Source organism: Poecilia mexicana, unplaced genomic scaffold, assembly GCF_051168715.1.
Source record: "Poecilia mexicana isolate PSO_F unplaced genomic scaffold, ASM5116871v1 scaffold_19, whole genome shotgun sequence".
Taxonomy (NCBI): domain Eukaryota; kingdom Metazoa; phylum Chordata; class Actinopteri; order Cyprinodontiformes; family Poeciliidae; genus Poecilia; species Poecilia mexicana.
In genome coordinates this window covers 4,711,155-4,737,950 of record NW_028263388.1, presented here as the reverse complement: position 1 = coordinate 4,737,950, position 26,796 = coordinate 4,711,155, and the positions used below count along the sequence as shown (strand labels likewise).

Genomic DNA, 26,796 nt, shown 5'->3' with positions numbered 1-26,796 from the left:
CTAATTTTCAGATTTCTACTAAGCTACGGATCTGAACCATTTTCAGTCTGACTTTCAGAAACTGAACTCCACTAAATTAGCTCCTCTGAAGGTTTACATTTATCTTTTAAAGTCTTGTGAGGCAGGGAACAGTTCAATAATAATCATACCTGATCTCAGTGCAGCCTTTGATTCCTGTAACTACTGAATGTTACTGAATAGTCTGAGGGTTTTAGCTAGTATCTCTGGTTTTAAGCTACTTTGGTTTCCTTTGTATTTATCATGGAAGACTTTTTTTGTTTCTGTAAACAAGTTTACCTGTGAGATTACTGCTCTAACCTGTGGGGTTCCACAGGGATGCGTTCTGGGCCCATTATTTTTGGCTGTAACATGCTCCCTTTAGCTGGCTTTGTTCATTTTTGTTAATTACATTTCTTATCACTTTTATGCAGATGATATTCCACTGTAATGTGTTTTAAGCCTACTCCACTGTTTACCTTAGTGATTGATGCTGATTTGCTCTTTAACCCTCAAATTTTTAAAATGTTCTCTGTAGAGTGAACAAAATCATTGACCCATTTAAATGAGTTAATGCAGTGCATTCTGGGATTCAGAATTTTTACCAGTCTCCATGTTCTCTATTATCCACTTCAGTCCCTTTTATCTTTCTAACTGAGTTCCTCTGAGGAGTGATTTGCTTAACATTCCCTCTGATTCTCCAAATTTCCATCTGGTTGCTGTTATGGATCCGCTACCTACAACCTACAGCTCTTCAAGTAGATAAGAACCATAATTTAATTGTTTCACCTCTTTCTGTCTGTTTCTGTCACAAACATTAAGAACCGCTGCTGTATTTTTAACGTCGACAACAAAGAATCCACGGTCTGTTATGTAAATTCTTTTAGACAAATGGCCCCTATTAATAAAAACACCTACGTGTCCTACTGTCAGGTCTGCTTTGATTAATTCCCCAGCAGTAGTGATGTCAGGTACCTTAATGAGTCATATTCTGAGTCTGGAGAGCGGCATCAAACTGTAACTGACCCTCATCGAGTTGTTGACATCATCTTGTTTGTGCCCATTGATTGGTTGTCCCTCTGAGTAATGAGTTCAGTTTGATTTTGTATCTTTGAGGGAGAGGTTCATGCATACATGTCCTTAAGTCAGCCTCATCGCAGAGGCAGAAAGAGGATGTTACAATTAAATAGCAAACACATATGAGATATTACCATGTCGTTTTATCCAACTTCCTGAAATGTACGGTGGGGATTAAGGGACGTCTGGAAACTGACAAATGTCAAAATGTTTGTTCTGTCAGCAACCTTAGCAGCTGTGTTGCTATAATGGTGTGTGTGTGTGTGTGTGTGTGTGTGTGTGTGTGTGTGTGTGTGTGTGTGTGTGTGTGTGTGTGTGTGTGTGCGTGCGTGCGTATGTGTGTTTGTGTAAGTGTGTGGATGTAAGAACATGTGCGTAGGAAGTTGGGAGTTGTGGGAGAAAGATACTGTCTCGTCTGACAGACTTATGAGCAGAATGACTGACAGGGATAAAATTGCTTGGGAAAGGAAGTGAGGCAGTTCCCATCCTGCCTCCCTGTCCTTCGTTCTCACCCCATCCATCGTTCAGTCTGTACATGTCCCACTACTAGAAATGTTCTCTCTCTCTCTGTCTCTCTCCTTCTTCTATTCTCTCTTTCAGGCAAGCTTGTCCCTCCATTTTTCACACCTGACTGTCGGGGGGAGCTAAAGCTGTTAAATGAAATTGTTTTTATTGTCTCTTTTTTCTTTGCTTTATAGCCATGCATCAGGCTCTGGACACGTTGAGTGACAGCACCAGTTCAACGACGGCTAATGACCTGGATCTCATCTTCCTCAAAGGCATCATGGAGAGCCCGGTGGTGAGTAATCCCCTGGACTTTATTAGTACACATACATTGATGAATAAATCATTGGATTCTCTGCATCTCTGGTTCTTGGACAATTATTCACACCCTTTGCATTCTGCTTGTTTATGTTAAAACTAGTGGTGGAACTAGATAACTGAGATCATTTCATGGTCTGAAATGAATTAGTTGCATTTTAATCTAAATACATTTTCAATTCAAAAACCATTTTCCTGCTAAATTTTTGAATAAGTAGCTCAACAGCAAATACATTTGTTGCTTTCCATCTGTTGTTTAGATTATTCAGCCATCAGATTAGTTCAAAATGTCCACTCAGCTTCCCAGTGTGTCAGTACCTCCACATCATTCAGGGAACTTCTTTAGATCTGTGGACTGTGGATGCTGACATTAGTGTTGGGGACATCTGTGCTATTTCATAGCTTCAATAAAACCTGCATAACCTGCACACAAAAAAAGGTTTCTCTAGCGTCCAATCAGATCGTTTTTTTGAAGCAAAAATTAAGCCTCAGTTGGCCAAGAGTTCGGCTTTGTCATCCATCACTGTTGTTAGCGTATGTTGCTTGCACATCAGATTTATGGGGATACCAGAAACATTGTACCGAGGTTCCAACTTGGGACTCTTGTATGAAAAAGGGTAAAAATTGATTAATTTGTTAAAAATTTGAACATCTTAAAATCTATGTAATTAATTAATCAAAATTGATGCATTAATTTCCTGAGCCCTAGCTAAAATTATTTGACATTTTACATGATGGACCATTACAAAGCAAGACTTAATTTTGAAATGGAGGGAAATGATTGTTTTCAAAATTTGTTTCACACACATTTATGTTCCTGTATGCTTTGGCTGAGCTAACAGCCAAGGACTGACGTCACTTGTTGTCATATTCACAGAGACAAATTTAACAAATGTGCTAGGTAAAGCCCAGTTGGCTGCAGAACATGGATCCTCCACTGAAATACAAGAAGCAAAGCCCATAGCTACAATCCTGGAGAAGTACGCATGGATGTCATCAGGCATGTCCAAACCTTTATTGGCATATGCAAGGAAAATGGCCTCCATGAGTCAGTGAGAGAGACTCTGCTTAGATCAGGTTTCCCCCTATAGTGTGTTCACAAAGCACTTGAATAGCTGGAGAAGAAAGAGCTTCAAAAGAGAGTGGTGCTGTTGAATGAAAGGCTTCTATATGATAACACGTAGGGGTGCATGCTGCATTAGGGCGTAATGTTGCTTTTGAGGCCAAAACGGGTACAGAACCTCTGAACAGGCAGCGCCTGGCTACTTCCTATGTGTCTTGCAGAACACAGAGCCAGAAGAAACACAGTCTTGTAAGAAATACATTTATATTAACAGACTCCAGAGGCTCAAAAGGCGTGTCACACTGCGGCTGCAGAACCATAATCAGGTCCCAAGGCGGAGGCGCTCTTCTGCACAATGGCCTTTTGCACTAAACACCTGCCATGAACTGTACCACAATATGAAACGGGAGACTGCCCTTTCCACGCCTACGTTGCAAGCAGAGATGGACGATTTGTAATAAATCAAAAAGGAAAACTTACGAAAAGAGTAATATTCCTGCTCTGACACTAAGCTTCAAAAAATGGGAAGTCCTGGGATGACTCGTCCATCCATCCATTTTCTTACACCTTTATCCCTGCTGGGGTTAGGTGGGGTGCAGTGGTCAACAGGCGAGAGGCGGAGTCACCCTGGACAGGTCGCCAGCCCATCGCAGGGCAACACAGAGACACACAGGACAAACAATCACGCATGCACACACACACACACACACACACACACACACACACACACACACACACACACACACACACACACGTTTGTGTTGCTATCTTTGTGTGGACTTTCCATTGACTTCCATTCATTTCTACAGCCTAAACCTTACCTTTACCCTTTTCCTAACCCTAACCATCACATACCTAACCCTAACCCTAACCAAAACTCAATTCATACCTTAGCCCTAAATCTGACCCCTGACCCAAAAACAGGGTTTCCCCTTGTGGGGACCAGGCTCCGGTCCCCACAAGGAGCAATTGGTCCCCACAACGTAGTATGTCAGGAAAATCGTCCCCACAAGGTATTACAAACAAACGAGCGCGCGCACACACACACACACACACACACACACACACACACACACACACACACACACACACACACACACACACACACACACACATATCCTTCTGGGAGGATCTCATGAGTTGCCACATTAAGATTTGTCTTAACATTCTAGTTAAAAGGCCATCTTCAGGTAGGTATACTTTTAATATACTGACTGAAAGGAAACAAGCTTTCTTCCAATATTGTTTTGTATTTATCTCCAACTGTCCTTACACTACGTGTCACCAGCTTCCCTTTCCCTGCTGAAGAAACATATTCCTAAATTATGAAGCTGCCACTGTGTTTCACTGTGGGGGATGATGTGTTTAAGGGGATGTCCAGTACAAGTTTTCCGTTTGACTTAGAATTTAGCATGTTTTAGTTTTGATCCCATCTGACCAGAGAACCTTATTCTCTGCGTCCCCTCCATGGTTCGTGGTGACCTGAAAGCATGACCTCTTATGGCTTTTTTTTTTCAATAATGGCATTCTTCTTGTCATTCTTTCATAATGGCCAAAGTTGCAGACAACAACTATGATCCACTGACCGGTCTGCTGTGTTCTTTTGGTCCGCTCAATCCTGTTTGCTCTCCAGACTTCTCCAAGAAACCTCTGAGGATGTCACAAAGTAAAGCTGAATAAAAAGTGCATGAAACTTTTAAGTCTTTAACTTCTAAAAACAAAAAAAGACAAGAAAACAATGCATCATTCTGTCAGCCTGACACATAAAATCCCGATAAAACACGCTTGAAGTTACTTTGTTGTAAAACAAAATGTGAAAAAGTTGCTGCCGAGGTGAAACATTTCACATCCAAATTTGAAATTCAAATGTCATCTTGCTGTAACCGTCTTTAGCTCATCAATTGCAATCACATTTCCATTTCCCTGTCCTGGCTTCATTTTGTTGTCATAGTCTTAAATTCATGTCTGCTCTTTTATTTCCACCTGGTGTAAGGGTGGATGGAAAGTAAGAGCAGTAACCTTATCGAGGTTTTCTCCTCAAAATCTTTTATGTAGGAAGACTTTATTAACCCCAAACCCAAAGACCATGATTTAAAGCATCTGCTGTTAATCAAAGATAATCCTCTCCAGATTTTTCTAAATTTACCCGCTTGCCAAAAAACACAGCTCCCTGAAATAGCTCTTTACCACAAAGCTGGATATTAATTTGGCTTCAGCATTTTGGTTTGAGATCTCTGGTGAAAAACCGCCAGGCGTATGTTGTTTACTCAATGATCTATAGTGCCTAAAAATGACATAAATATCTTGAAAATTGAGTCTGGATAGTATGTAATTTTCTACAGGTAGATTTGTAGGTGCAGATAGTTGGAATGACTGTGGATCGGTATGATTTTGAAACAAGAAGTCAAGGCATTTTTGGAGCTTTCTCTGCAGTTGGAAATGTCTTTTTTAAAGCATGTTGAAGAATTTAACATTTCAAGCTCAAACTTTGCATAGATGAAGGAACCAGTATGCTAACAGAATACGCATATATGCTCTGTCTAGTTTTCTCTGATCTCTTGCTTGCAGACACTGTGTTGTTTTGGCAAACAGTATGAATCTAACAGACATGATGAGGAAAACTGCTGAATTATAACAAGATAATACACACATCTGGCTCCAGTTGAAATCTAGGCTGTGAAGACTTTTTTGTGTGGAGTTTGTATGTTCTCTCCTTGCATCCGTGGGTTTTCTCCTGGTAATTCACTTTCCTCCCACAGTCTGAAAACAAGCAGGTTAGGTTAATTAGTTAATCTAAACCTGCTGTTGGAGTGTGTGTTGTTATGTGTGTCTGTATGAACTGGAAAATTGATTCCAGGGTAGAATGGTTTTCCTTTCTTTTGCTTTTTGCATTAGCAAAATTACTCATTACTCATTAGGATACTTTAGTGTCTGAAACTATTTGCTAAAAATCAATGAACAGAGGAGTTCAAGCACACATACAAGTCCAGTTAAATATATAAATCAATATATGCATACTCACATAAACACACAGAGTTCTGCTGCCTGATCTCCACCAGAGCTCCTATAAGCTTTCACATCTGCTCCAAATCTGATCTGTTTAAAGTAGACCAAGCAGTTCTGCTATAATGGCATATTTAGAGAATTAAAAAATCGAAAAACAAATGTGATGTTATTAGCAAAACTGTTGTAAGTAAATGTTTGTTTAGATATTCAGCTGTGTTCATTATTTAGTTTGCTTATTAGCTAAGCGGACACAAGCTACAGCGTGTGGTTCATACTTTTTGTAGAATGTCTATTTTCCGATTTTATAAATTACTTCTTTTGCTTGTTTTGTATCAAACTCCACCCATTTTTGGGAGAAACGCCCACTCTTGGAAAGAAAGACACTGTGTTTTGTTGTGACCTCTACTTGTCCATAGTGGTGGAATATTCAGTGCAGACATGGGCTAATGTAAGATTCTAATAGTAAAATGTTGAGTAAAAAGACCGTGGGTCTGTGATAATATGGGATTGATAGAAAAATTTAAATGTATATAATAAATGAAGTTTGCATTGCTTTAGCAGAAAAGCTACAACTATTCCTACTGCTACAGAAATATATAGAGTACAGTTGCTGTTATATCTATTAAGGAAGGGACAAAATTAAATCAGGGCTGCCATGATTTGTAAAAAAAATAGGCTAATGTATTGGAGTACAAGAAATCATCAAATCATTGCTATCCCCACCCAGAACCCCACCGCTAGACTTTGATAGGGGAGTTTGACAGATAAAATTATTTACTGGTGAAGAACAGGAACGAGAGCCATGAAATTAAATTAAATAAATATTATCACATTTGATTAATTATCTGCTATAACATGTGTGCATCTTAATGATTTAATGACATATTTAATAATTTAATTGTTAAATAAATTATTTAAACATTTAAGTCATGTATTTATTTATCTATTTAATTTGGTCTCCATTAGCTCCCCATAATCTATTATATTTAACTGTTTATTTGGATTTTAATACAAAGTAAAAAATATAGAATGAACATTTAAGTTTCATTTTATTATTAGTCCTTAACATAAAATCGGTCTCAACTAGTTCTCCATGTTACATAGAGGAACAGTGACGTCTCAGGCTATAACTTTTTGAAGTGAAAGGAGAAGAGCTTAGTGGAGGAAGACAGTGTTGTCAGAGCTTCTTCCCACTACGCCTCGTGTTTTTTTCCCCTTCGCTTGTCAAAGTCTTTCTCTACCATGTCTTGCCAAAAGCACAGTCTTTCATGCCCTCTTAAAAATGTGGACTCTTCACCAGGACAGCCAGAAGAGGAAGAATCACAGCATTGAGTACTGCCAGCATGAAGGAAGTTAACGTATTCCAAAAGCTATTTTTAACATTCTTTGTTCACCCTACAGTCATTAGTAACGGTAAGCACATTTATCCTTCCTAGACTGCACCAACTTTCTGTTACGTAGAGGTTTGCCGCCCTGATGCATTGCTTTGTGGACTAATTCTCAGACTTACATGGAGCCAAGAGTATAAACCTTTGCAGCATCATTCAGCTGTCCAAAAGCAGCTCGGATCAGAGCATGGACTCTCTGGGGGGATTTCCAGGCAGTGCTCTTCTGGTATTCCCAAAAACAAAGCCTTTTTTGCTCTCTTACATTTTCAATCCCCCCCCCCCCCCCCTCAATTCCTGTCTTCTTTAGATTTTCTCTTTCACTGTTTAGATCATCCCCCTGCAGAAAACTGTTAATGTCCTGTTGTCGTGTAAAAGCGCGACCGCTGTGTTCGTCCATATGTTTGACTGCGTGCTCGATGTATTGATGAGCCCGTCTTATAAAAAATTCATCTGCTGATGCAGCCTTACTGAAGGATGTGAAAAGACTTTCCAAGAATATTATTTCCCTTGACCCCCTGTGCCAGATCCATAAACATTTTCACAAGCTCAGTTGATGCAACGAAAGGCAAATAAGGCGCCGTCACACGGATGCCGAGTCATAACATAGGTGCAGGTGTGCAAGGATGCAGCATGATGGTGTTAGCCACTGGTGCTTGTAATTACCAAACAAAGTGCAAACAACTCAACCTCACAATTTTTAATGGGTTAGAATAGTTCTGTTAGACAAACTGTATGGAGGGTCAGCTCACCTTGCAGCATCAGGGCAGATTTCATCTGGAAAAACTGATCTGTTCATCCTTTTGCTTAGCAACTTTATTGACATTGTACGGTATCCAAGCAACAAAGAGGCAGGGCACAACATTTATAAGGTAATATGTAATGAAATTAAAACCAACTTAGAATGTGTTGCTGTTCATGCACTTATCAGTTTTGTAGCTAATTAACATTTGGAACAAATACTCAAAACAATCAATCAATCAATCAAACTTTATTTGTATAGCACATTTCAGCAGCAAGGCATTTGAAAGTGCTTTACATAATTAAAATAAAAACAGCATGTGACATTGAATAAACAGTGAGAAAGAGAAAGAGATTTTGAAAAAAAATAAAAGATTAAAAAAGATAAAACATTAAAGCGCGCGCCCCTTTTAGGACTTCAGTTAAACGTTGTTTAACTGGGACTCTAACCTGCTGGGAATTTAGTCAAAAACACCGTTTGACAAGGACTCCAACCTCTAGGTTTTTCGGACTTTAGTCAAAATGCCGTTTGACAACTGTTTGACAAGGACTCCAACCTCTCGGACTTTAGTCAAAGCGCCATTTGACAATTACACTTAAAGGGGCAGTATTATGTAAAAATAACTTTTGAGCTTTGCAGCATGTTATAATGTTATTCCCTCCTCAAACCATACCTGGAGTGTTGCCTTGATTTTTGGATGCATGTTTGAGAAATCCTTTAATCTCCCATGGCAACCATTCAGCTGTGCTCCTCCTCTGAGCTCCTTCAAACTAGCCAGCAGCAGTAATTAGTAATTTCAACAATTATTTGAGCTTACTATACTATTTGATAAATAGGAACAATTGGAATGTGTGTGTGATTTAATTTAAATTATTTTTTTTTGTAAAGTGCCTCCAGACGTATTAGGGGAGTTGATTTTCTTTTCTCATACACTCTGTATGTAATAAGTGCTGCTCTAAGAGATCTCATAATGCCCTGACTGACGCTGGACAATCATTTAACTACCCTTGACTTTTCCTTCGATATGAGAGCACACTTATGTCCTGTATATTATTGAAAGCATTGTTGTAAAACCAATAAAGATAATGTTGGGGGAAAAAAGTGTCTCCAGACATAATTTGTTGTGAATTGGTGCAATATAAACTTAATTGAATTGGACAGTTGAAACAATAAAAGAAAAAAAAGGGTGAATGTGAGATTAGCTCATTAACTAGTCAGGCAGGAGTTTGTCAACCAATCAGAAGCAGACTCCTCTAAGCTCCACAAAAACACACACACAATCAGAAAACCTGAAAAAGTGTTTCTGATATTTCTGTAATTATTACACAGATCTCTGCTGAAGGGAACATTGCATGTTTCCATGATTAATTTGACATGGAGACATGTGGAAGAGTCAGCATACTTGTGGGTATTGCTTCCTTCCTGTCTCGCTGCAGGGCTTCTTCCCCTTCTCCCCAGCAAATAAACATGGTTTCTGCTAGAACCGCGGTCAGTCCCACTGGACCAATCCTCCGTGGAACTGCCTGACAACTGGGATTCTCAAGCACACAGCTTTACATGCAGCTGCCAATAGGGAATACCCCAAATGTCATACTGCATTGCATTCTGGGCACTTGTTAGCTATCTGGCACGTACACTAAGATGCAAGTTGTATGTTGAAAAGAAAGAGGGAAAATGAAAACTATGGATTGAAAATGTGAAACAGACCATTGTATTTATTATGACAGGTTGTTGGAAGAGGTTATCAGGACTAAATAAGACCTTTCAACCTGCTGACCCCTAGGAGTTTTGGTGTAGAAATTTTTTTCCTGTGTCCCCTGGAATAATTGAGTTCAAATTGAGTTTAAATAATATCTGGATTTTCATTTCATTTTGCATACTATGGTCTATACAACTTAAAGTTTTAGTGTATTATATGCTAACAGATAAAAGCTAAATGGTTATTAAGGATGAGAAAACCAATTTTAACCCTCACAGTGGGCAGTTATCCATGAATCCAGTTTTTATCCACAGTTTTCCCCCATAGGGGCACATTTGTATGTTTTTTTAGGTTAAAATAAAAGCTGTAGTATGTAATATTTATTTTAAAAACAGTTTTTTTTTACGTATTTATTAAAACTGTCAGCATGTCGTGACAGTTTATGGGACAGATAATCTGTGAAAAGACCGATCTCCTCGACATCCTACCTGAGCAACTATTGCTGTCTGAAAAAATGCAACACTTCTGACCAAAAACAACCAGTCAGAGCCAGGAGGAGGGGCTTAGCGCTATCAATCAACCTCATGTACTCACTGATCAGGGTACTAATGGTGGAGAAACAATTTACTGCTGCACGAAAACTGGTTATCCGCCATCATCAGTGTGCCTATGCTAACCGATGATGTGCTGCTCTAAGAGATGCTCTAAGAGATGCTCTAAGACTATCCTTAGCATTCCCAACAGCAACGATGAGTGGCACCATATGGAGAATGATTGACAGCACTAAGACCCGCCTCCTGGCTGTGATTGGTTGCGACTACTTTGCACTGAGATAAGGCAGAGCTTGATTTTTTTTCACAGATATCTCATACCGTACATATTCAACAAATATAAATATATATATAAAAAATTAATTAATAAAAGTTGCAGCTTTACGAGTGCACCGCATTAGAAAGTCTTTGAATGGTGATATTACTAGTAAATATTGCAATCATCATGTTGGCTGTGATGCATCTGCATTTTCCTCTCTTGTCCGTTTCATTTTGGTTTCCAACACTCTGTGACCTTCAGTGTGTTGGACTCTATCATCAAAGTCAAGTGTGGGCATTACTGCATTGAGATTCCATCCAATAGCCTGAGTAACTTATTAGCATGCAGAATTCATGACACTTTGAATATATTAGTCAACAAATGCTGCATTCCAAACAGTCCTTTGTGATATTTTTCTGGACACCTATATTGAGTTGGCAGCACATTATGGTTATTTTTATGAATATGTTTTCTGATTTAGTTTTTTTTTTTTTTAAACAGCTCAGATTGATGACAAAGGTCAAAATTTAAAATTGAAAATACTTTACCAATCTCTGAGGGAAAATCAATCTTGCTGCATGTCAAACAATTTTCTTTGAAGAGTTTTGACAGGGGTTGATGATTGTGGGCATGAAGGTTCTCCTGCAGCAGGATGTGATACAGCAAATCTGAAGAAGCCTCTGACTGCAAACATTCTGTTCATAAAGAGGATGCTCACGGTTGTCTGTAGTTTTCTTGATTTCATCTGTGGAACTGCTGGATTGACAAAAATGACTCATTCCTCTTTGCTCCATCAAGCTGTGCCTGAATATTGATGCAAAGAAAAGCTGGCATCTCATTGTTCCACCACTTGCATCACTTCCGTGTTGCAATGAGTTTGCAATCAGCCCAGCTGGCCCTGCTCCAAAGCGGGACCGAAAAATCAGTGACCAGCCTCGAAAACCTGCTGGTGGAAAGACTTGCAAAGCGAGCCGGGTAGAGTGGAGCTGGTGTGTTGAAGCCAGTGGAAAAGGGTTCTCTAGTTCTCTAGTTAAAGCTGCAGTAACTTTTATTTAAAAAAAATAAGTTTGTTTACATGTTTGTTAAAATTATCATTATGTTGTGACAGTATAAGACAATCTGTGAGAAAATCCAGCTTCCAGTCTTCTTCCAGACCTCCCAGTACTACTAGTCCACTCAGAAACAACCAATCAGACCCTCCTCCTGCCAGGAGGTCAATCACTCTCATGCTCAGCCTCATTACACTACACCTGGTTCACCACGTGAATGCTAATGCTAGTTAGCATCAATGACGATGGATAAATCGTTTTCCTGAAACAGTGAGTTGTTTATCTGCCATTAGCACATTGAGCAGCATCGATTGACAGTAGTAAGCCCTCCCTCTGGCTCTGATTGGTTGATTTTGATAGGGAATGGTGCATTTCTTCAAATAGCAATAGCAGCTCAGAAAGGAGCTGGAAGAGATCAATATCTTCACAGATTAACTGTATGCAACTTTAAGTGTCTTCTGAACTTTAGTTGCTCTTGATGGGTTACACAAAGGAAATGGAACAAAAAATACCAATTTTAATTTTATTTGTAAAAATAGTTGAAAACCATGTATCATTTTCATTCTGCCTCACAATTATGCACTACCTGTTGGAAAAATGTACAATGTCATTTAGACAGAGAGATGAGGCTTTGGTTGGAGGCAGAGTGATGAACATGAGTGTTTTCTGTAACCAAGGCCCACGAGCGCTTTGAGGAGCCCAAACTGGAAGCTGTGAGTGAGAACAACGTGGAGCTGGTCCAGGACATCCTCAAAGAGCTCGGTCCACTCGCACACAGGAGCCAGGCGGCCGAAGAGCTCGTCCGCATCCTGAAGGAGCCTCACTTCCAGGTCTGGACAAGTTTGCTTTGAGCTTTTAGTATTTCCTAAACATACTTTGACTGGTTTATCTCAGCAGCATGTCACTGTCTGTTGTGAATGTTTATGGTTCTGTCCACAGTCCCTCCTGGAGACCCACGATTCTGTGGCATCCAAAAACTATGAGACCCCCCCGCCCAGCCCCTGCTCCTTCATGGACGCGGCCCTCAACAACCAGCCTGTTCCGCCAGACGCAGTCCGGATGGTGGGCATCAGGAAGGTGTCTGGAGAACACTTGGTAGGAACACACAGATGCAGTGAGATGATATACAGGAAATCCTGATGAAGCTCATGCACTCAGTCTAATGAGATCTGCTAATAAGATGCTTAAAGGGAGAACAAATTCAGATTTATTTAGACTGGCAGCACAGGAGGGAGGGCTGGGATTTACTGGCATGGAGCTGACTTAACGAAAACAAGTACATGAACTTTGCCAGGAGCTGAGTCGCCTAAATACTGTTTAACCCTTCCAGGTGTCTTTTGCTAGAGCTTTTTTGGATCATAAATGCATTTACTTCCAGACAAAGATAATCAGAGTAAACTCCTGCTCTTTTTAAGCAGAAGCTTAAAAAGAGCAGTAGCTTTTTCTGAAACTCTGCCTCCAGGAAGTCATCACAACGTGGGTCCTCTATTAACCCTTTAACAACGTTTTTACTAGCGTTAGATTGTGAACTAATGATAATAAATAATATTTGATTTGCAAAGAACTTCAAAAAATCTGTTAAAACCACTTGATAAATGACACCAAATCAAACTAAAACACATAGAAATAGAAATGTAAATGTCAAATACAATAGAAATTCAGATATTAAAAACCGTATTATACAAGTAAGTTTTAACAAATTATTTAAAAAAAGACAATGAGAAGGCCTGTCTAGTATTTAGAGTAGCTTGTATATTAAGCTCAGCTGATGTGCAGTTCCACCAGGTGTTTGCTAATTGCTGCTGGCTAGTCTAAAGGATTGTTGGAGTCACGGGGAGAGCTGCTCTGTGAAGCAGAAGCTCAGAAACTGCAGCTCAGAGGAGGAGCTGTGTCTCGAAGGCGGAGCTAAGTCCAACCAGGTGTTTTACACAGCTGAGTGGTTGCCGCTGGAGATTAAAGCATTTCTCCAACACGCATAAAAACATCAAGGCAACACTCCAGTTATGTTTTTGATGAGGGAATAGAATTATAACATGATGTCAAGCTATAAAAGTAAATTTTTACATAGCACTGCCTCTTCAAGCTTTTCTGCTATTACAAAGGTGTTCAGCTTTGAGGTTGCCACGGGTGATGTGTGATCGTTCCCTAACAGGGAGTGACCTTCCGAGTGGAGAATGGTGAACTGGTGATTGCCAGAATTCTTCACGGCGGCATGATTGACCAGCAAGGCCTGCTGCACGTGGGCGACATTATCAAGGAGGTCAACGGCAAGGAGGTGGGCAATGACCCCAAGGTGCTCCAGGAGATGCTTAAGGAGGCGAGTGGCAGCGTGGTGCTGAAGATCCTGCCCAGCTACCAGGAGCCACACACACCCAGACAGGTCAGGCCCTTAAAGAGAGGAACACTCTGGCTAATAGAGTTTAGAAATGTTCTCATTTGCTTAAAAGGATGCTGACATTTCCATCAGTAAGCGGCGCCCGCTTCCAGCCCTTCCTGGCACCCGCTATGCTGTCTGGAACCTTCTATGCTGAGTTGAGAAAGTACAATAAATGTTAATGTAGTTTAGTTTATTGTGTATTTTTCTCTTTAATCTGCTTTTTTAATTTCAAGAAACACCTAGAAATAACAGTTTGTTACATTCATCCTCTAGTTGTGGAACTGGTCAAACTGTGACCCCATATGAGTGAAGTGATCATACATGCTGATGTTTTACAAAGAGAATGGAAAGATGAGGTCAATACAAAGAGCACTGAGGTCTTTTTAATTGACTGACTGCACAGTGGGACAGTTGTCAGTTTGTTGTTTCAGAGGAAGAGGGACTTGAATCCAAAACTCTGCCTTTTTGGATCTGAATGTTCTCCAGGTAATCTATTGATTTCCACTGAGTAATCTGATTTCACTTAGTTAAATAGTCTGACTTGCCCTTGGATGTGAGTGTGTGTCTGTGTGTTGAACAACCGACACTTTCGGGGTCCACCAGCGATTTTACCCATTGACTGTTGACACAAGCCCAGGTTCCCTGCAGTCAAAAGTATGTATAGAAAATAGGTGGATGGAAGAACATTACTTTCTAAATGATATTGCATAAACTACTGCAAACAATTGTAGTTTCCTCAGCATAAATTATTTAGCAATTGTACAATGAAAAAAGTTGTGTGTGAAGTGTGTTTTCTAATTACTAACCATAATCTTCAGAAAAGGTTAAATTGGTGGAGCCTGCATCTTACTGATGCAGATACCTGTGATGGCTTGTAAAGGTTCTTCAAAGACAGGACGCTCAGGAGTAGAGTGGTGTGTCCCGTCAAACCGTCAGTTCCAGAAACCACATACACACACAAAAAAGACTGAAAAGCACAGATAAGAAAACTCTTGGGGTTTTATATAAAACAACATACAGTGGACAACATTGCTATTAATATTAATTCTATTAATTCTACATTTGAAAATCGTCAGGTAGGAAACTAGAAATCACATTTCAGAAAGCTGTAAAGACTCACAAAAACAAAAATTAAACTTAATGTGTGTTTAAAGTCTTATTCACTGTGTTCTGCCCACCAGAGCCTCTGATTATTTCAGCTCTGATTTTTTTTTTCACGCTACAACCCTTTGGCCAGAGTTCCTAGAAGTCATGCAGCTCTTGGAGCTGCTGCCTGCCCGTAGAAATGACATAGATCATAGAAACGAAACGAACCAGAGCTGGGGAGGCCGTTAAAGAACCTGTTAAAAATGGAGGCCACCACTCAGCCCGGCAGGAAGCTATAAACCTGTCAGCAGGAAGTGATCCAGTGATCCTCTGAAATACTGTTCTCACTGCTTTCTGACGCTCATCAGCACATTTCCACCATAGGTTCTCTCTTCTCGCTAACCAGGGTCAGTGTGCTAACCTTCTGTTCACTCGTTGTGATCGAAGAGCCTTTATGTAGAGAACCTTTATGTAGAGAGAGAGCTGCTGGGGGTTTTATTTTCTTGCATCAGTTCAGTAAAAGGACTAAAAGAAATTGCGTCAAGTGCAGGGGGAGGAGATGGTTGCCATGGATACTGATTTTGTCTTTCCCTTTATTTCTCCATTTCTCCTTCTGTTTTTTCTTGTTATTTCAATTCAGTTTCACTTTGGTTTATTTTTACAGAGAAGCAGCGTTCATCTTCTATGCACCACAAATCTGGAACAAACTTCCAGAAAACTGCAAACCAGCCGAAACACTGAGTTCCTTTAAATCAAGGCTGAAAACCCACCTGTATAGAGCTGCTTTCATTAGTAATAACTGGATCAACATATTTGATGTCTATTGATGAATTTGATTATGGCATTTGACAAAATAATGTAATGTTTATTGCTTGTTTTGTAATTGTTGACTGCAAAGCATTTTGAATTGCCTTGTTGCTGAAATGAATTAAATAACCAGTCTGAATATATCCAGTCAAAATCGAATTTATTTTCTGCTGATATGATCGGTTTCAAATCCAGTTCCATGCAGTCCAACTGAGTCATATTTAAGATGGCAAATAAAAAATTTAGTTTATCATTTGATTCCAAGTAGTAAAACATTATCTATATAAGGGAGAGCAGCTGATTGCATCAAGCCCATGACTTTGCAGCAATCCCTCCTCCTAAGCATGAGTTCCTGTTGTTATTCTCCATCTTTGTCAAAATGTTTCATGCAAGGACATATCTGGTGGTCAGCATGAAAAGTTCCATGAAGCACTGATGTAGAAATACAGCGTAGCTGCAAAACAAATCTGAGGAAATAGTACATCGTGAGAGCTGCTGCAACATGTCGGCTTGTTTTCCTCATTTGCCCTGCCATGAGTTATTTTTTCTTAACCGTCCTTCTCTGCAGCTACAAGTCCTGCAGCCTGGCATTGAGTTACTGTCATATAATGCTGGCAGAGTGTGAAGTAAAAACTTTGGTACAGATTGGTCTTCCATATGGACAGTGACCCAAAGTGGTTACAAAAAGGTTTAAGGACAGGAAAGACAATGATTTGCTATGGCCATCACAAATTCTAGAGAGAAAATGCCACCAGAACTGAAAAAAGGTAACACAAACCTAAATTAGTTCACTAGAAATAGAGGATTTACATAATTAAAAAATACAAATAAAACAAAACCATATCTTATTAGCCACACTGACTCAGGAGGAATAAAGATGACAAATTTCTCACAACCAGCTTCTTCAGGTAGAATGCCCCATGTGTGCCAGCTAATGTTTCCCCGGGGCAACAATATGGCTTGTGGAATGAAATATAAGTTCACCTTCAGATTTGAATGCACCCTTAACCAAACAAATGAACACCTACACTAATTCACTGAAAGCTTCCACACATATATAACTTAATGTTTCATGTTAAATAACATGCATCTACTGCCACCTTGAACCAAACAACAAAACAATGAACCAGGTGTACTACAGTTGCCTTGACGGCAGCTAATGGCTGTAACAGCTCTATTAATGACTTCATGTAAGAAAGAAACAGCTGAACACATGAACGTGGGGAAGAAGTACTTTCTATGCAACTAAAAACAAGATCGTTACATTCTCTGCATGTCTCTCGCCATCAAAAAGAGGCTTTGTCTTATTTCGTCGACCTGAGAAGGGGAGTAGGCTGTTTGACTGACTGATGCTCACCCACAGCTTACATAACCACAACACTCCCCAGCTTTATTCTAATATCAAGGACAGCCTGTCCAGTTCTCAGCCTATCGCGTTAGTTTTAACGATATTCTTTCCTGTCCCACTACAGGCCTTCGTGAAGTGTCACTTTGATTACGACCCCACTCACGACAACCTGATTCCCTGCAAGGAGGCGGGCCTCAGCTTCACCAGCGGAGACATTCTGCAGATCTTTAACCAGGAAGACCTGAACTGGTGGCAGGTGAATCTAGTATTCAGACACACACATCCTTGCTCTGCTTTTTTCTTTTTTCCCCTGTTAAGCTCAAGCTGTTTGGGTTTCCCTCCCAGGCGTGTCACATAGAGGGAGGCAGCGCGGGCCTCATTCCGAGCCAGCTTCTGGAGGAGAAGAGGAAAGCGTTTGTGAAGAGGGACATGGAGCTCGCCACCACAGGTAGTCCCTCACATTTACCCACATTCCCCATCAGACATCTGTTCCTCTCTGAATCGTACATGTATTTCTTCTAATTTCGCTCTCCCACCCTCTGCCAATAACCGCAAAAAAGGTCAGAAAGATGCATTCTGGGGCAGTACTATGTGTTTTCCAGGCACATAGTGCGGTTTCATAGCAGAATCAAGAAGCTATGTTAATTTGACTTGTTAAAAAATGCTGTATGTATTAATGTATTGGGCTTCTTTAAAAGCTTCTGCTCTTTCTGAAACTCCGCCTTAGGGAAGTCATTACAGCATGGCTCCTCTATTAACCCTTTAACAATGTTTTACCAGTGTTACACTGAGTAGCTCCTGTTATGAACTCAGCAGATGAGCAGTTCCACCTGATGTTTGCTAATTGCTTCTGGCATGGGCGTAGGTTTGGGTAGGGACGGTAGGGACATGTCCCGACCAATATTCACGGGATATGAAAAAGTCCCGACCAATTTTTGCCATATTGGCTCAAAGAACGTGGATCTACAATCTTTGATTAGCAGCAACAGGCGGTGCGCGGAACGGAAGCTTCTTAGTTTGACATTTATTATGAGCCTCCGAGACCGTGTCGGAACGGTGCTGTCGGGGGGTGGGGGCAGGGGGAGTCAGTTGAATCGTCGGACGTACTTTGATTAGCTGCAAAAGGCGGCGGCTAGCTGGGCACACGCGTCTCCTTCTGAGTCTCCGAGACCATGTCGCCACCAAAAAAGAAAAGGACAGACATTAGAAGTTATTTCGCTACGTCGGCTGTAAGTACAGTGAGTGGACCCATAAGTTAGATATCTATCACGCAACGCATTTGTTGTAAAGTCCGGTGTTTAGTAAGGTCAGCACTGAATGTGAGGTAGAATAGGTCTGTTAATTATGTAATATTTTTTCACATAGGATGCTCAGACAGCAGAGCAAGGGGCAGAGCAGAACGATGGAGAGGTGGCTGGAGCTTCAGGGCTCCAGGTGAGGTGTTAGTTCTCAGATATGAAATATACTGTGAAATTATCTCAGTAAATATGGCATTTGAAGTGTTAGTCTTAAATTAAGTTAAGCTAGTGTGAATACAAACCAGGTTACGCTTTGTTTGCTCTATAGGAGGTTTATTAAGCCAATGTGGTTTCCCCCCCCTTCTCAAAAATGTTCGGTGCTCTTTGGCATTTCACTTTGCTGCCCGGGGGGGGGGGGGGGGTGTCAAGGTCCCCACCAAAACTTAGACCGAACCTACGCCCTTGGCTTCTGGCTAGTCTGAAGGGGTAGGGCTACTCTGTGAGTTGGAAGGTTGAAAACTAGAGCTTTGTCCCGGTAATGGTTGCCACGGCAGATTAAAGGATTTCTCAGACATATATCAAGGAATCAAGGCAACACTCCAGATTTGTTTTTGATGAAGGAATAACATCATAACATGATGTAAAGCTCGAAAAAGTTGATTTTACATGACTCTGCTGCTTTAAGCAGCAGCGTCTGACATTCACAAACCATCCTCACCAAGACGGAGCATTGATTCAGGAGAGGCAATATGAGCTCCGTAAACAAAACACAGATCGATACAGATCTCTGTACACATGAAACATGCAGGTGAGGGGAGGGTTTGTCTTATGCGCTTAGATCCGCAGTAGAAAAGGTCTTAAGCGGCGAACAAAGCAGGCGCTGAGTCATAGCAGGCCCTGCGTCCTTCACCTAGACGTACTGTCCTCTGAGCCAGAGGACACATCTGTCTGCCAGCACACACTCCTCTTGTTGTTCTGAGAGCACAGTCAGAATTCCAGTGTTGGAGCAGAGAACCTGTGGCGTAGCATTGCCATTAATTTGCTGGTTCAGCTGTTGAAAAGCAGAATTAAAGCCAGATTTGACACTGAGCTCGTGTTTCCTTGACCAGATAGTCTGCTACACTGAGCAGAAGGTTAACAGCTTGCCAAGTCACAGGTGCTTCCTGGCACCAGCAGAACGCGCTGTCTGGTTAGTGCTGGTGCACAGCGCCATCTAGTGGTGCCTTCTGCTTCATTGTAAACAAATTCTCTTTTTATTCTGCAAAAAGAGAGATCTTGGGATAAGCAGAAAACAGAGCCAACAAATTCATTGTTTTTTAACTTAAAATGGATTATTATATTTTGTAAATTATATTTAAACCAGCACATGGGTTGTGCTGTGGTGGCACAGGGGTTAAGCACAACCCACATATGGAGGCCTTAGTCCTCAACACGGCTGTCGCAGGTTCAATTCCCAGCCTTGGTGACCTTTGTTGCACGTCTTCCCCCTTCTCTCATTACCCACCCTCCTGTCAATTAACTATCAAATAAAAAGGCCACTAGAGTCAAAAAAACAGCACATTTGCAAAGAAGATTTACTAAAAGGAAAAAAGCATTTATAATTTAAGAATAAAAAGAAACAGTCAAAACTAAAATGGATATTTGTTTAGATATTTTATAGAAAATATCTCTGGTACAACCTGAAGAAAACAAAGAGAGTAAATACATTTTTACTTTTAAGAAAATTATTTTTTGTTATTATTTTATTGTCTCTCACATGTTTGCATTTTTGAAACTTTTCTGTAACAATCCCCGTGGAGGTGTAACGTACTCCGCAGGTGTGAAGGCGCAGAACATATGGCTGTACCCATGAACCGGCAAATAACAGCAATAACAATGGTGGGTAGCACTGTGCTGTGCTACTTAACCTGTTAACATTAACATAATTTCTGATAAGGAATAAACATATTCCATATATTTCAGACACGTTACTGAGGTGGAGGCTAATGAAGTGGAAGCTAATGATGAAAGGCTCATGCTCATTCGATGACAGCGCCATCTAGAGACTTGTCATGACAGCTACATCTGACTCGAGGTGGTTTGGCGGTGCTGTCTAACCCTTGTGCGTGCGAGGACTGAGGCAAATGATACAAGTGATACAAGTGTGGGGTCGGTTGGACCCCATTTGTAAATACAAGGGTTAAACATTTTCCCAGTCAACACCTGAAAAATATTGATAGTTTCCAGGCAGTAAGCACAGCCTAAAATGAGAATATTACATCTGACCAATAATAAAAAAAACTTTTTAAAAAAAATTATGTTTGATACGTGCTTAAAGGTTGTTAACTTCAAAGGGTATTTTTAATCTGACAAGTCTCATCTGAACGCGTATTCCAGCTTATTGAATATGACTCAGTACCATGGACTCAGCTTACACAGGGTTTAACTTATTTTATGTTTTCTCTCTGTTTTAGGTCCCTTGTGTGCAGGAATGGGCGGTAAGAAGAAAAAAAAGATGATGTATTTAACCACCAAGAATGCAGGTAAATGGATCCTGACATTTTGTTTCAGATATGTATGAAATGATTACTTACAGTTTGTCATCGTTTATTCTTTGTTCTGTTTCCTTTTTGTTTGATTTTTTTTTTTTTTTTTTTGTTTTGTTTTCAGAATTTGATCGACATGAACTGCGGATCTATGAAGAGGTTGCCAAAGTCCCTCCTTTTAGGAGGAAGACGCTGGTTCTGATTGGAGCGCAGGGAGTCGGGCGACGCAGTCTGAAGAACAAGCTGCTGGTGTCAGACCCTCAGCGCTATGGGACCACCATACCCTGTGAGTGACTGGAACAGACAGTCTTTGGTCACACTATTTGTTTCACATGTTCTCATTTGGTCAGTTTCTGGAGATTGTTGACCATTGCTCTGTGAAAAATAGCTCAAGATCAGTCAGACTGAATGGAGAGCAGTAGAATACATGGATGTGCCATTACTGAACAGAAACAAAGCTGACGTTATTATCTTCCTACATAAAGAGGAACAATCAGCTTCAGTTACTACAACTAGAAAATAGTGATCAGGTCTGGAATGTGGGTGTAGTGATGGACTCAGATCTGAACCTTCAGAGTTCAAAGTCAGCCTTCTATCACCTGAAGAGAAACTCATCCATGCATTTATCTTTAGATGCATCGATCACTGCAACAGTGTCTTCACAGGATTGCCTAAAAACTCATTCAGACAGCTGATTGACAGACAGCTGTCTCTGTGTTTGAATGCATCTCCATCGCTCAGTCACCTCCAGGAAGCCGAAGGTGGACGAGCGAGACGGTCAGATGTACGGTTTCATGTCGCGGAGCGAGATGGAGTGTGACATCAAAAGCGGCCGTTTCCTGGAGCACGGCGAGTACGACAGCAACCTGTACGGCACGAAGATCAACTCCATACATGAGGTGATAGAAACGGGAAAGATCTGCATCCTGGACGTCAACCCACAGGTGCAGTTTGTTACTCTGTTTTTATACCTGTCAATACTCACACACTAACCAAACACATCTTTAAGGTTTACCTGAAATAAATAACTACAGAGATGGAAAAAGATACGGCTGATCTTATTAATGGTAGAGTAAGGTTCTGATGTTTGGAGCTACTGCTGCACCAGTTACAGTTTTCAGGCCGATCACTAATCTTTAGAAAGCCTGACCTGATACTAATTGATTTTTATTTTTTGTAACTGACACTGCAAAGTGTTGTTGCCAAACTCTCCAGTTAGAGGTCTGAAAAGTTGCCAAATTTATGTACAAAGTTGCTAAGTTTTGACTGCCTTTTGGAGCTTTTTGAATTTCTGTTCTCCGTTGGTTTGAATCTATCCTAACTGTACCTGTTTTTCCTCTGAAGGCCCTTAAAGTGCTGCGAACATCTGAATTCCTGCCCTACGTTGTGTTCATTGAAGCCCCAGACTTTGAAGTCCTCAAAGCAATGAACAGGTCAGCCATTGAATCAGGAGTCGTCACTAAACAGATGACGGTGAGTGTTTGGGTCATTAGACTTATTTCTCAATTGATCTTCTTAATGATTATTTTTCCTCTGAAAAAAAGTTACTTAATTTAATTCATTAATTTTATTTTATGAAAAAAAAAACAGTTTGATACTTTTCCCATAATTTTTTGTACTTAGTATCAGCCATAGCTATAAAGTGCCACCTAATGGATATTAAAAAATAAATATCATCAGGATTCACCTGAGCCTTCAGAACATCATTTATCATCATCTAACTTGAACTGCACTGAAAAAACTGAACAGTTGATACAACTTAAAGAAAATACTGAAATTGGTGACAAGTAATTAAATAAAGTTCTTCCACTTTAGTTTATTACATTGTCAAGTTGAACAAGTTAGACCAGTGTTTCTCAAAGTGGCTCCAATGAGGGCTAAGGAAAATCAATGGCACGCCTGGGTTGGATGCTTTGGAAATGGCCAGCCAATAGCATGTTAAGCAGCATTTCAGCTCACCTTATTCTGAAAAATGAACAAGAACATAATTTTTTGGCAATTGATTTGGAGTTGCATTTCACAAAGTGACATGGTAGATATAGCATAAGTCTAAAAGCGCTGTTGTTCTCTCCAATGTGCCGGTCCCAGGACTCTGAACTAAAGAGGACAGTGGACGAGAGTGAGCGCATAAAGAGGGCCTACGGACATTACTTTGATCTTTGCATCGTGAACGATGGTTTGGAGGCAGCCTTCCGCAGCCTCCGGGTGGCGCTGGAGAAGCTCTCCATGGAGCATCAGTGGGTGCCGGTCAGCTGGGTGTTCTGAGCATTGCCCACAAAGAGTCGGAGGACGCATCGTCACCTGCGCCGATGGAGCCGCACGGCGGACATCGGCACAGGCGACCAGCCTCACGGAGACACATTTTTTTGTACAAACTAAGTGTTCCTCTGTTGACCCTAATGTCAAGTTGTGATTAATTTGTCAAAACTGGTTGTTTGTTGAGGAGGCTTTAGAGACAACGATGAGTTGTAGTGAGATCGTTTAAATGTCGGAGGGACAGTTTTAGCCTTCACAAATCTTAAATACTTTATGTAGTGTAAATGTTTACATTTGTTCTGTAGGAAGGATTGAAGAAAGATACCAAATGTCACATTTGTGTTGAAAACTTAATATTTTTGCCATTTGATCACACGGTATGATTGTACGTGTTCAGAAATGTGCTAAAAAATGGCAATAGTTACTGAAATAAACATGCAATACACTGACTGACGCACCGGAAAGGAAACACACACATTTCTGCTTTGGGAAGAATGGAGGATGTTCATGTTGAGACAGTTTTCATTCATCTTCTTTCCTTTTTGAATGTTGATTTCTGTGCGTTCGTCCTGACAGTTAGAGGATGCAGCAGATGTTTGAGTTTAATCCGTAGCACCAGTAACAATCAAACCGTAACACCTTCAGTAGCCTAGACCTGTTGTGTGCATTGTTTAACGAAGGGGAAACATTTGACCTTAACATTTACTTCTTGGACTCTTGATGGAAGATAGTTTTTTTTTTTTTTTTTTTTTACTTTTACGTAAAACCGGTTACCAGTGGCTTCAAATTCATGTTTACTTTTGCCTTAATATGGTTCAAAAGCCAAGGAAACTATTTTTTCATCATGGAACTTTTCATTTCTGTCAGTGTACATGTTCCTTAGGAATAAACACATAACTCTGTCAGCTTATTTATTGTCCATTTAATCTTTCTTTCAGCCTGTAAGTACTGTATTGTAATAAAGAGTGTATAGAATATCAAAGAAACACCTGGTGCTCTGATGATTCGGCTGGTTTGCAGTACTCTTTATTCTGATCTTCATATCAAAAGTTTATTAAAAACGCAGTTGGTTAAAAAATGTTGCACTCTTTTTGTTAAGTAATTTTGATATGCATATATGCAAAAGTGTTCATATTTTTTCATTTTTTGAAAATATGTTTTTCATCTCACTTGTACCTAAAACTTCAGTTTATTTGCAGTTTTATCTAACGCTCCAACACAAATGATGTGTAATGAAAATGATATGAAAATGAATGGTTTTTAAACTAAAACAAAAATAAAATAAAATCTGAAAAGTGTAGCACGTTTTTGTATTGAGCCGTAAGTCAATACTTTGACTTATTCCTGTGGGTTTTATTTTGGGGTATAAGAGTAAAGGGAGTTAAATCAGTTTTTTTTTCTTTTAGTAGTAGAATATTTTGAAAACCAGTTAAACGCACTTTCTTCTAATATTTCAAATAAAATCTGATTGTTCAGCTGAAGGATGCTCTCCGTGAGCGGTGCTGGCTGCGGGGTAAGGCAGGTGGGGTCAGCTGTCCACGTTCCAGGGGAGTCATCCAATGAGAAGCAAGGGGCGGGGCTATTGGATACATATGATATGGAGGCGGGGCCTCGCCCGGCCAGATACCTGTCAGTTTGGGGTCAAGCTGCATGAGAAAAACGTAAAGGGTTACTTTGAGGATTTTGTGTTGATGTATTTAAATCAACTGTTCATCTGACTGCATACACAAGTTCTCCAAACAGGTTGCTAGGCAACGGAGGGCTAAGTGTGTTTTCCCAGATGAACATCAATGTGTTACAAGAGGAAGCTGAAATTAAAGCCACAACTTCCAGATTGCAGCTTCCACTGAGCCATAGTCGCTGACTGTTAGGGGGCGCTGTTACACAGCCACAAACAGAAATAATCAGTTATAAGAGAAAAGAGGCTTGTTTTTCAGTCATATTCTCATCATGTTATTCATTCATTTATGAAATAACATTTTTAAAAAGGAAGCTAAATATTTATTTTACAAAGTAAATATTTAGCTCCAAAATATTTTGTTTAGCAATCTAAATATTTAGTTAGTAAACTAAACATTTAGTTTACTAAGTGTTAGTAAACTAACATCTAGTTAGTTTACTAACTAAACATTAGTAAACTAACTAAATTTTAGTTTACATTTAGTAAAACTAAATGTTTACTAAACATTTAGTTTACTAACTAAAATATATACTTTAGTTTGCAAACTGAATATTTAGCTCCAATATATTTAATTACAACGTCAAATAGTTAGTTTGAAATTATGATATTCATAGTTGAATGAATAACGTGGTGAAAATATGAATCCCACGTTTTTTCTTTTATGACTGAATTACTGCTGTTTATTTGTGACTTGGTAAAAATTGCCACATAGAAGCTTCCTTAAGGTTTAAGGCTGGTTTCACTCTAACTGCTTTTGGCAAAAACAATTTTGGTGTTTCATTATTCAGATTTACATGTGATTGTTTTGTTGTTGTTGTTGTTGTTCTCAAACACAAGTGTATATTGGTAGGAAAGTTCATTTTTGGGTTAATTTAATGTAACAGTTGACGTTGGTGGCAATTTATCCATCCTCACCAGTGAGTATGGAGGCGGCTGTCCCACGGTGCTGTAGCGTGGAGTATGTCGGTTGAACTCTGTGTCCACTTCCACCTGGTCCTCTGGTCTGCATATTGCTTGGACTTGCATTGTTACCGTGGCGTCGTGTTGTTCTCTTCTCTTCTTCAAGTGATGATAGAAGCAGAGGAGGACGGCCGCAATGGAGATCACTGCTACCGGCAATCTGGGAACAAATAGTTTATTTTCACACAGACACTCTGGAGCTCAGACGGACGCCATCTTGAATTCATTGTTAACTCACATCATTCGAAACATCCTTCAGTCACAGCTGGACTTCAGTCGACCTGCTGGCATCACTGAGAGACGAAGCGCATCGTTTCACCAACCTACTGGGCAAAACGAGAGCGTTTTCTGTTCCTGCACCAAATCAATAGGAAACAACTGAACAGACTGATGCAATTTGTAGCCAAATTAGGAAATAATGTCTTTTATATCCCAGCTGATAGTGACACACCCCAAGTCAAGTGATTATGCCCTAAGGTGACCCGACAACGTTTCCCTCACATGAACATTCAGATGTGCACCGATAATAGTTGGTTAGAAGGATTTAACAGAACAGACCAGCAGTATCTGAGATCAAATACATTTATCCTGAAATCTGTTGTTTTTTAAACCTTAAGTGACAAGTGAAGCTCAGTCTCAGATCTATTGTCTGATCAAATATGTAACAAACAGACTCTTTGGACGTTTTAGAGACTGATCTTACCTTGTTTGAGAATCCCAAACATCCAGAAGTTCTCCAGAGCCTGAGCTGCTGTCAAATGATAATGTGTCACATGAAGGAGGCAGAGTGACCAACGTTTACAGCATCGCTGTCATACCACAGAGGGGTGTGTTCACTCTTTGTCACACTTATTGTACAGAGCTATGT

At 40.1% G+C, this 26,796-nt stretch overlaps 1 protein-coding gene and 1 long non-coding RNA gene across 3 annotated transcripts in view; one reads left to right on the top strand and one right to left on the bottom strand.

The window, feature by feature from the left end:
* The window catches only part of mpp2b (MAGUK p55 scaffold protein 2b), a 56,813-nt gene extending 32,225 nt beyond the window's left edge, over positions 1-24,588 (top strand). For both annotated transcript variants that reach the window (XM_014996257.2, XM_014996256.2), the window contains 11 exons: positions 1,773-1,873; positions 12,328-12,480; positions 12,590-12,745; positions 13,803-14,030; positions 17,393-17,524; positions 17,614-17,716; positions 20,960-21,028; positions 21,156-21,317; positions 21,773-21,975; positions 22,376-22,504; positions 23,120-24,588. In XM_014996257.2, the coding sequence (XP_014851743.1) occupies positions 1,773-1,873; positions 12,328-12,480; positions 12,590-12,745; positions 13,803-14,030; positions 17,393-17,524; positions 17,614-17,716; positions 20,960-21,028; positions 21,156-21,317; positions 21,773-21,975; positions 22,376-22,504; positions 23,120-23,296 (1,613 nt within the window). In that variant the 3' untranslated portion in view covers positions 23,297-24,588. The remainder of the gene's footprint in view (positions 1-1,772; positions 1,874-12,327; positions 12,481-12,589; positions 12,746-13,802; positions 14,031-17,392; positions 17,525-17,613; positions 17,717-20,959; positions 21,029-21,155; positions 21,318-21,772; positions 21,976-22,375; positions 22,505-23,119) is intronic.
* A 1,409-nt stretch (positions 24,589-25,997) lies between these two features.
* Positions 25,998-26,697, bottom strand: LOC148153578 (uncharacterized). The gene is made up of 3 exons (XR_015766346.1): positions 26,632-26,697; positions 26,167-26,251; positions 25,998-26,088 (listed from the first exon to the last, which is right to left on the bottom strand). It is a non-coding gene; the product is annotated as an uncharacterized LOC148153578 (long non-coding RNA).
* Positions 26,698-26,796: the final 99 nt, after the last annotated feature.